At 44.1% G+C, this 10,045-nt stretch overlaps 1 protein-coding gene across 2 annotated transcripts; it reads left to right on the forward strand.

The window, feature by feature from the left end:
• Window positions 1-931: 931 nt before the first annotated feature.
• On the forward strand, window positions 932-9,821 carry LOC115394598 (copine-3-like). 2 transcript variants are annotated; one of them, XM_030099943.1, is made up of 17 exons: window positions 932-1,234; window positions 1,853-2,018; window positions 2,296-2,475; window positions 2,708-2,782; window positions 2,856-2,927; window positions 3,017-3,097; window positions 4,354-4,443; window positions 5,568-5,666; window positions 5,841-5,927; window positions 5,999-6,058; window positions 6,151-6,284; window positions 6,410-6,464; window positions 6,585-6,636; window positions 6,707-6,840; window positions 7,429-7,665; window positions 7,880-7,991; window positions 8,827-8,963. In XM_030099943.1, the coding sequence occupies exons 2-16, from the start codon at window positions 1,887-1,889 to the stop codon at window positions 7,988-7,990; spliced, it is 1,599 nt and encodes a 532-aa protein (XP_029955803.1). In that variant the 5' UTR covers window positions 932-1,234; window positions 1,853-1,886; the 3' UTR covers window position 7,991; window positions 8,827-8,963. The 2 variants fall into 2 exon arrangements, with proteins under 2 accessions (XP_029955803.1, XP_029955802.1); XM_030099942.1 differs by lacking the exon at window positions 7,880-7,991 and having other exon boundaries at window positions 934-1,234; window positions 8,827-9,821.
• The last annotated feature ends 224 nt before the right edge of the window (window positions 9,822-10,045 follow it).

A 10,045-nucleotide genomic window follows, 5' to 3' on the forward strand; every position in this document is an offset into this window, starting at 1 on the left:
TAAATATATTATAAATATATTATGTTTGTCTTGCTTTCATATCAAGTTATGAAATAAATCTTACAGTGTTTTAAAGTAACGTTGGACTGAAATGTGTGGTTTAATCCAGGATCATTATTTGGATGATTTTACCTCACATGAAGGTGCTGATGTTCCTGTGGGTGCCTGGGTCAATGTTCTTGTGTTGTTGTTTTTTTTCTTTAATTTAATTAAACTTTTTTACCTGTGATACTCTTACTGTGAGCAAAATCAAAGCTTAAAACATTCGACAAAAGACTTTATATTGAGTGGATCTGCAAACATGGATACTTTCAAATGAAGCCATTTATTGATGTTACAGAGACAGTGCAACTATAGAGCACAACAGCATATAAATTCTTCGTGGTTTCATTTGTTTAACTCACTAATTTTTCATTTTGAACAGATGAGGTGGAGGGTATTGATTAAAAAAAAAAAGTCAACGGTACAATTGCATTATGTAAAAACTTTAAGGTGAGTGTTTTTGGATGTTTTTGGATATTTTTAAGTGATGGCCCCATTTGATGTCTGGGTAGAATTAAAGGAACACTTGAAGTTGCATTTGAGTTCAAATTCAATTTAAATTTTTCTCTTTTTCTTGATAGTCCTGTTTGATTGTCAAGCACCATGAATAGCAGGCACCATAAAGTCTCAGAACCCAAACTGTCCATCTATAGAATTTCAAGTATTTTTAAAATGATTTATAATTTTTTAAAAATTGATCAATTAGGTTTTGATGAGTTCCCGGTATTTTTCTAATTTAAAATGAAAACAATTCTGTTTTTTTGTTTTTTTTTGCTCAGATATGATCTGTTTGTGGTGGGCGTGGTCTGGGTGTGTCGGGTCGGAGCTTCGGTGTTTCGGAAGAACTGGTTTCCCTGTTAACTGGTGACCGAATGCATATATATATTGCACGTAGCACCTGGCTGCTCGTAACAGCAGATGCTGGAACCCTAACAGAAATTTCCAGGCCAACGCCGTTTAATCGCAGTCACAACAAATGTATACCTTTTGGGAGTCTTGTTTTATTTAACATCGCTTGTTGCCAGCAGCAACGACGGACGCTAAAGGAAGTCAGTCAGCAGCCAACAGGGAAACCAAGTGATCCGAAACACCGGCTGTTTCCCATTGGGGCCACTGACGTTAGCGGGTTGGACTAAATCTCCTCCGTCTCACTTTTTCTTCGTGCAGTACACTGAAAGTTGCTCTCTGAAGGGTAAGTTTCTCCAGCCTCGTTAAAATACGGAAGCTAATGCAGCCTCCCCGCTAGCTCAGTTAGCTGTCGGCTAAATGTAAGCCCTGTTAGCATGTTAGCTCCACGTTAGCCGCTGTGTTTTGGAACATTTTTTTTAATTCAAGTTTGGTTTCTCTTCCATCTCCGCCCCGAGCAACTCAGTCAACAGCATGTTGTCACATTTTCCGTGAGACTGTAGTGTTTCACTGGACTTTTCCCACAGTGGCGCCTTTGTTTCACGGCGTACTGCTGACATACTGAAGTATTTAGCTTCATTTAGGTGTCGTTCTTGAGATGGGGCGTGTTCTGTCACTGTGTTAAAATACTGTGAAACCCGCAATAAAAGATATTTTTGTACCTCTTGTTGAGTAGATCACACTGGTATTTGCTCTTCATGACAGTGGCATGTTAGATTGGCCTCAAATACAAGCTTAAATTTGATATTAATTAAGACTTCTCTGATGATCATAAACAAATCTGAACAGTATCATCCTTGTAATGACATAAATTGTATGATGATTGTATTTTCCTTCAGTCCTTATCTCATGTGATGAGTGAAGTGTGGGGATGAGCTTATCTTTGCTGTTATCTCCCCGTCAGAGTTGTTCCTCCTCCAGCTCTTCGTGGGTCAGTCATGGCTGCTCAGTGTGTAACCAAGGTGGAGCTGACGGTTTCCTGTCAGCACCTCCTGGACAAAGACATCGGCTCCAAGTCAGATCCCCTGTGTGTCCTGCTGATGAGCAGCGCTAATAACCAGTGGTATGAGGTCAGTAAGCTGAACACAACACGCCGGTATGAATTCAGGTTCGATGACCCACTGCTACATTATCGTCTGTAATAATATACATCTATATATCTATATCTATGTATCTAGGTGTGGTGTGTTGTGTAACTGATGCTGTCACATTGGGAAAACTTGACTAACCTTTAACCTCTAGATGTAGCACTTTCCATTTCCTGTTTCGTCACCCCACTGATTAGGAAAAGTTGACAGCGCCGTTATTTGTCACCCCCTCCCCACCGTGTCGGATCTTTCCCAACAGGTGGCTCGCACCGAGCAGGTCCAGAATTGCCTCAACCCAAATTTCGCCAAAAAGTTTGTGGTCGATTACTACTTTGAGATTGTGCAGAAGCTGAAGTTTGGGATTTATGACATCGACAACAAGACGATCGATCTGAGTGACGATGACTTCCTGGGAGAGCTAGAGTGCACCCTGGGCCAGGTAGGGCTCTCCTCTGATTACGTTCCACCATTATTTTACCTTCATTATCAGAGGATCAAAGTCTTTCTGTGTGAAATGACCTCAGGTGTTGTTCCTGTTTTGGTTAACTTGTCGTTTGCTTTGTAGTCTGAAAGCGGGTGCGTTGTGTTGCACTCCACCACTTCTGACTGAGTCTATTCAGTCCGCTGCTTTTATTTAAGTGTTTCTTGTTTGTTTGTTTATTTGCTCTTAGGTTGTATCAAGTAAAAAACTGACCAGACCTCTTGTCCTGAAGAACAAGTCGCCTGCAGGAAAAGGCACCATCACTGTGAGTGACTCCAAGTAAACGGTTGTGTGAATCAAGTTATTTTTTTACCAGTTCGGTCTTTTTATTGTTGTAGATCAATGCAGAGGAAATAAAAGACAACAGAGTGGTGAACTTTGAGGTGGAAGCAAGGAAACTAGACAACAAGGTATCACTTATCTCGAACATCTTAAATGTTTTCTTCCATTTTTAAATACTCCGACACATTTTTACGTATTCGTTTTTTTTCCTGCACAGGATTTCTTTGGAAAGTCTGACCCTTACCTGGAATTCTACAAGCAGACCCAGACTGGCTGGCAGCTCGCTCACAGGACAGAGGTACACTCTACATGAATGTACAGTCGTCCCATAAAACCACAAAGTGTCATAAATGTCCTGGGATGGTCAATGAATGAACACATAGCTGTGTGTGAAAACGGGAACCGTTGATGACCAAACACTTTCAGAAACCGCAATGCAGCATATTGGGAAGTAAATCAGAAAACAGATTCTGTGTTCTGTAGAAAGCAGCTTACAGTTTCCAAACATCACTTTGATAGATGATCAGCATGAAGACCAGGTGCTCTTCTAAAACTTGTTCTGTCACACATCTTTTCTTGAGAGCTCTGAACATCACTGCAAACTCTTTTCTGCCCTGTTTTTAATTCCTGGAGCTTGACCAGGTCACTGCACCACAAACCTGAACTCTGCAGTGTCCTGCAGCAGCAGCTCTACTCGCCCTGCCCCCGTGATCCAGCCACACACACACAAACACACACAAACACACACAGCTGCAGCTCGTCCGCTTGTGTTCGCTGGTTTCTTTATCACAAGCTGTTTCAAATATCCACTGATAGTAAAACTGAACCTGTGAGTATGAAAGGTAACGGTGTTTATTTCACATGATTCAGGCTGAATTCACACCACTAAAAATATCAGAAACACCGAGCTGCATTACAGATATGAGTGAAATGATCCAACCCAGCACAGATCTGCATGTTGTCGATGGAGAACTGACTTCACACAAGACGGAGCAGTGCGACAGTGTTTATTCTCCTTTTCTAATTGTGTTTGGAGTATGTAAAACTTTGAAAAACCAGTTTCCTAAATGTCCAGAGTTTCATTGCTCTATCACTGTACAGACCATGTACTTCAAGGGAATATAAGGAGGGTGTTACCTCTTATGGAACAGGAACGCCTTTTTTTTTGTCTCACTATAGATATTTTTTTCAATATTTGCACCTACAGCCCCGTTACAGATTACAGATGAGGCCACGTTCATACTGCAACACTTTCAGGTGAAAATTTACAACCTTTGCATCTTGGGTCGAAAAAGAAAAGAAAACGTTTTGAAAAGGTGAAAGTTTTTTTTTTTTTTTTTTAACTTTTGGAAACTGTGGGTGGTGGAGGGGTTCATCAGGGATCCGTTCTGGACCCCCTCCTGTTTACCTGAGTGAAGGGCAGGCGACTTGTGAGGTTGTGATGGTTTGAAGATGAGATGGGAGAAGGCGGAGCCTCAGGCGATGGATGGATGTAGAGGAGGAGGAGGAGGAGGACATGTGACGGATCATGATTTACCTGACTGTTGCTTTCAGGTGGTGAAGAATAACCTCAACCCGACATGGAAGCCGTTTCGAATCCCGCTGCAGTCGCTCTGTGGAGGAGACTTGGACAAATCCATAAAGGTAAACGGTTTGGGCTCGTCCTGAGAGCAGCTGGCTCTTCCTGTCAGACGTCTCGCTGTGCCGGTGCATATGGCCCGATTACTACCAGCTTCATCGTATTTTTTTTTTTAACCTCCGAAGCGAACATGTCAGGAAGGAAACAACTCCCCGGCGTTCAGGAAAAGTGAGTTTCTGAGTGCGTCACGGTGTTTGTCTCCCTCATCTTATTTATTCCCATCGCTGGGTGAAGTGTGTGATCGGAGGAGGTCGGCTAGATCTGCAGCCCTCCATCCAAACTGCTCCCGCCACAGAAACATTCGTCTGAACCTCGGTCATTTGAATGTTATCTTCTAGTGTTTCAGCTCACGTTTGCATGTCGTTTGTCTCCTCTGGCTTGTTTTCCTCCAGTGTTGATATGTTGATGGCTTTAAGGAGGGTAATCTCATTATTCTGCAGGCAGCCTTCTGATTTCCAAACTCATTTCATCAGCAGCTTTCCTGACTTCAGATTAAATTATTTACCTCCTCAAACCGTTTCCTCTAATTATGTCACAGCTAACAGGATTGAGATTATTCATATTTAGAAAATAGAATTACCAGAAAGCAGTAAAATCGAGTTCTGCGTCAACAGAAGTGGACAGGAGAACTTTATTCATATTTTATGACAATTCTACATCTGTACAACCGAACATTTCTCTACTCTTTGAGTTTTAGTCCAAATAACTACTGGAACATAACTTTTATTCTGACTTGCACTAAATGATGGTATAGATCCACTTCCTTTACAATTATTGGCCCAGTCAAACATCCAGCTTATGTCAGGCAACAACACAACTGTCAAACACAGGTTTGATTTGTGAAGTCCAGATAATTCCCTCAAACTGAGGAAAATCCTCGTTAATCCAGTGTGAAGCGTGAACAAACAGTGGAGCGTCCTCCATGTGTTGGACGGCTGCAACTTGATCCAGTTTGATCTCGATCACATCGTTTTATTGATCCAGATTTTAAACTCTACCTCCTAACCATCAAATGCTGCTGCATAATTTAGAAGTGCTCCATCGTGAATTCTCCGCTGTTCTCGGCTCTTCTTCTGGATCATTGTCAGTAGTTTGGACTGTTCCATGACGCAGCTTCTCGCGTCTCCAGGTGGAGTGCTACGACTACGATAACGATGGCTCCCACGACCTGATCGGATGCTTCGAGACCACGATGAAACGCCTGCAGGACGCGTCGCGGACATCTCCGGTACGGCACAGCTTGTTTGAGACTCTTTTTTTTTTTTTTTTTTTTTATTTTATTTAGGTGTGTCACTAAATGGTATCTCAAAGATTCACTTTCCCTGCTCTTCAGGAAGTAGTTCAGTCCAAATCGATGCACGGTGCAAACTTGGATAACCCTTCTGCGGTTTTGGTTTTGCAGGCAGAGTTCGAATGCATCAACAGTAAGAAGAAGCAGAAGAAGAAAGGCTACAAGAACTCGGGTGTCGTGAGCGTCAAGCTGTGCCAGGTCGGTGGGAAGGTCCTATATAACACCAAACACATCAGATACCCTCCAATAAACCGAACTTCCCTCTTCAGGTGGTGAAGGAGTACACCTTCCTGGATTACATCATGGGAGGCTGTCAGATCAACTTCACCGTGAGTGCTTTTTTAAAAACGTAATTCCTGGTTGAAAGTCACATTTTCTGATTGTGTCATTTCCATTTTTTTTATTTTCTGTCCTTCATCAGGTGGCCATCGACTTCACAGGCTCCAACGGAGATCCCAGGTCCCCCCAGTCTCTGCACTACATCAGTCCTCAGGGTGTGAACGAGTACCTCTCTGCCATCTGGTCCGTGGGAAACGTCATCCAGGACTACGACAGGTGCTTCAGCTTCGCCGGCACTGCTTTAAATGATCAATCAGCTCAGTGCAAACCCCTTCAAATGTCTTTGAATAATCTGACCCCGAGCTGCTGTTGCTCACCGCGGGTGCTTTCTGTCCTCGTAGTGACAAAATGTTTCCTGCTTTTGGCTTCGGCGCTCAGATCCCTCCCTCATGGCAGGTAAAGCCCGCCTGTTAATACGACTCCGCAAATAACACGACACAGCTGATTCCTCATCAGATTGAAACGGGAGGCGTCCGCCTGACACACCAAGTGATACCAGCCGGTGTTGTGTTGCAGGTTTCCCACGAGTTTCCTCTCAACTTCAACCCGGCAAGTCCGTTCTGTGCAGGTGGGTGGAAGACCGCTGAAGTTTCCGTCCTCCGTGCTGCTGCATTCTGACACTGTGACTCTGTGTGCAGGCGTTGAAGGGATCGTGGAGGCCTACAGGGTCTGTCTGCCGCAGGTCAAACTCTATGGCCCCACCAACTTCTCCCCCATCATCAACCACGTGGCCTGCTTCGCCAAGCAGGCGCTGCAGCAGACCACGGCGTCGGTGAGTACGGCCGGCAGACACTGGGTTCAGACGCAGGGCCGTCCGGTGGGAGCCGAGAGGCGCTCTCTCATCAGCCACATCTGCCAAGACGCCCATGTAGGAAGAGGATTAACCGTCTGTGTTGACATGTTTACTGCAGGCAGGAGAGCGAAGCCTCAAACTGTTGCTTACAGACAGATTAAAGGAAGAAGGAAATCTCATTTGGTTTTGGAGAAAATAATCTGAGCGTCTTTCTCTTTCATACTACTACCAGTACATCCCCAACAGACACCAGGCTGTAAAAAAAGTGGAACATTTCATTCCAAGACTTTTACAGAGAAGAACGAAACAGAGGAGACGGTGGACAGAGGACCTCTGTGTTGTGTAACGGCCTCATTCTGAGCGCTTTATGAACAGTCTGTCAGAATCACTTCACATTCCAGTGGATTTCAATTCAGTCCAGCTTTATTTATGTAGCGCCAAATACCACACCGGATGATCAGATAATGTTTGATCCGGAGCTTTGCAGGCAGTAATTGGATTTTTCTCCGGCACTCGGATGTTTGCTGCGGTAAATAACTCTCCGCTTGCCCGCCGCTTTTCCCGCAGCAATACTTCGTCCTGCTGATCATCACCGACGGGGTGATCACCGACATGGACGAGACGCGCAGCGCCATCGTCAACGCCTCCCGCCTGCCCATGTCCATCATCATCGTCGGGGTGGGCGGGGCCGACTTCAGCGCCATGGAGTTCCTGGACGGCGACGACGGCTGCCTGCGCTCCCTGACCGGCGAGGCCGCCATGCGGGACATCGTGCAGTTCGTGCCCTTCAGGCAGTTCCAGAACGTGAGTGGCGGACCCAACCGAAATGTCGGCTGATGTGATTTTTAGATTTTTCTCCAAACCATCGCTGTAAAAACTGCCCGCCTTCCTCGCTTTCTCTCTCCGTCACCTTTAATCCGACTGACATCTAAATGACGAGCTGAACATCCTGATTCGTGCCCGAACCCGGAGTCCCAGCCCGGTTTATGTTTGCCTTGTTTATTTGATGTCTTTCCAGGCGCCCTCCCAGGCTCTGGCCCAAAGCGTATTGGCCGAGTTACCTCAGCAAGTGGCCTCCTTCTTCAGTTTATTCAAACTGAAGCCTCCCCGCGAGCCCAGTCCTTCATAGGGTACCCTAAAGATCCTTTAAACCCCACCCCCACCCCCGTCATCTTCTTAGCTTTTGCTTGTGTGTATGAGCCTAACACAGCTGGAGCTGCATGATGAGTTACAGTAAACACCCTCATTTTAGGAGATAACGTCAGAGAAGATTTGTTCTTTCTAATAACGGTAACTCTCTCTCTTTTCCCTAATCTACACCAGATCTGGCTGGGACTGGTTTTTTACTTTTTTCCCGTCACACGTTCGTCTGATTTCCGTGATATATCATCACTTTATCACAATAACAATAGCTGTGATACATTGTGCAGCCCTAGACACAGCATGTAGCATGATTTCTACCATCCCATGATATAAATACAGTAGAAAGAGTCTCTTCTGCTCTCTGTCCATCCTTTGTTTGCATTAAAGGAAAACTCCAGCATTTTTAACACAACAGCTTTAGTTCACTCCTCTCTCAGATCTTCTTCTTTCTGATCTTGATTTATCTGTTAATGACAGATTTGTTGTTGTGGCTGATGCTTTTTATTGTTTACAGGTCATCTCGTCAAGATACAGACCTGGTAAAACACATAATAAAACTGACATAATGTTTAGTTACGGATAATAAAATCATGTTATGGTCCACATTTTCAAAAAAAAGAAAACCAAAGAAAACAAAAAAAACATAAGTAACCTCAGTTGCCAAAAATGAAGGAAAAAAAAAGTGGAATTTTCCTTTAATCTTTCATGACATCGCATGGCTTCCTTCTTCATTTCACTGACTGTGATGACTAATAGTAATGATGAATCAGTTTCCCCTGAGCTGTGTGTCTCTCTCTCTCTCTCTCTCTCTCTCGTCCTCAGACTCCTCCTGAAGCTCTGGCCAAGAGCGTGCTGGCTGAGGTGCCGGGCCAGGTGGTGGCGTTTTTCAACACCATGAAGCTGAGCCCACCCAAGTCCAGTCCTGCACCCAACCCGGCAGGGACCATCTGATGGCGTGAGGAGGAGGAGGTGGAGGTGGAGGAGGTCGCACACGAGGTCTTCTCCTGCTGTTACACTGAGCACTTCCTCTGCTCGCCGTTTATTTCCCCACATGGGGCAGCAGGAACCTCCCTTAGCCGTCTGATGTTCGTACGCTCAGTAGAACTTTACACCTTTTTGTGTTATGTGCCAAGTAAATCTAGCTGCTGTTGGATAGCTTCATTTATTCATTTTAGCTGTTTTAAAGACGTATTTTCATTCCATTATTGCTAAAGAAGGCGCCTGTTTGCAGAGGATTCGGCCGGTCAATGTTACCATCGTCCTCACTTATGTTGCTCTCTGACTCCAGAAACGGCACTCGCTCAGTGTTTTTCAATCCGATATTAGAAACTATGTAAAAGGCTCTTATGTACCAAAGGATAACACATTTCTTCTGCGTTACTCATTTGGTTGATTGGTAATGTTTTTTGGCACATGAATTAATTTCCAAAATGTATATTTTTTTGCACATCGCACCATTTTAACAAATGTAATATCGAGTTATTCTTTAATTGATCACCGTGGGAATCTGATCTGATGTAACTGGATGCCAGCGTCAGCCAGGCTTTGGTTGTACCGTGCCACTTTGTCCACCAGATGTAACTTATCCAAGACTAACAGTAGCATAAGGTCAGTATTGAACATGCTGTAAATACATACAGCGCTATTATATTACATCTAAGTATGGCTGTCGCAACCGTCTGTTTTATTAATCTGTTATCTCATCATGCAACACAAGCTGCTTTAGACTACAAAAAATAGTTATCTGTGCCTTGCTATAAGCAAATGTGCTTAATGTTCTCAAAATAAACTCTTATTCAGTATGTGAATGAAGTCGTTTGTTGTTGAAAGCCATCGATATCATGTGGTGTCTGTTCCACCTTCTCCAAGAGCCTGGCTGCTGACATGGAAGCTGATTTAAAGATGTCTGCTGCCACCTGCTGGTCAGTCGACTCAATAGTTTGCATTGAGGTTACAGTCTCTTCACAAATATTGAGTTGATTTTATTAGAAAGCCCAAACTACTGAACAGTGGAAGTTTGATTTTAGTGAAATAAAGCCTG

This window comes from Salarias fasciatus, chromosome 9, assembly GCF_902148845.1.
Source record: "Salarias fasciatus chromosome 9, fSalaFa1.1, whole genome shotgun sequence".
Lineage (NCBI taxonomy): Eukaryota > Metazoa > Chordata > Actinopteri > Blenniiformes > Blenniidae > Salarias > Salarias fasciatus.

Bases quoted from the DNA above. Each gene is read 5' to 3' on its own strand.
- LOC115394598 (XM_030099942.1), top strand. From the start codon at position 1,887: ATGGCTGCTCAGTGTGTAACCAAGGTGGAGCTGACGGTTTCCTGTCAG. The intron at 2,476-2,707 runs GTAGGGCTCTCC...ATTTGCTCTTAG, and splicing joins TAGAGTGCACCCTGGGCCAG to GTTGTATCAAGTAAAAAACT. The intron at 5,667-5,840 runs GTACGGCACAGC...TTGGTTTTGCAG, and splicing joins ACGCGTCGCGGACATCTCCG to GCAGAGTTCGAATGCATCAA.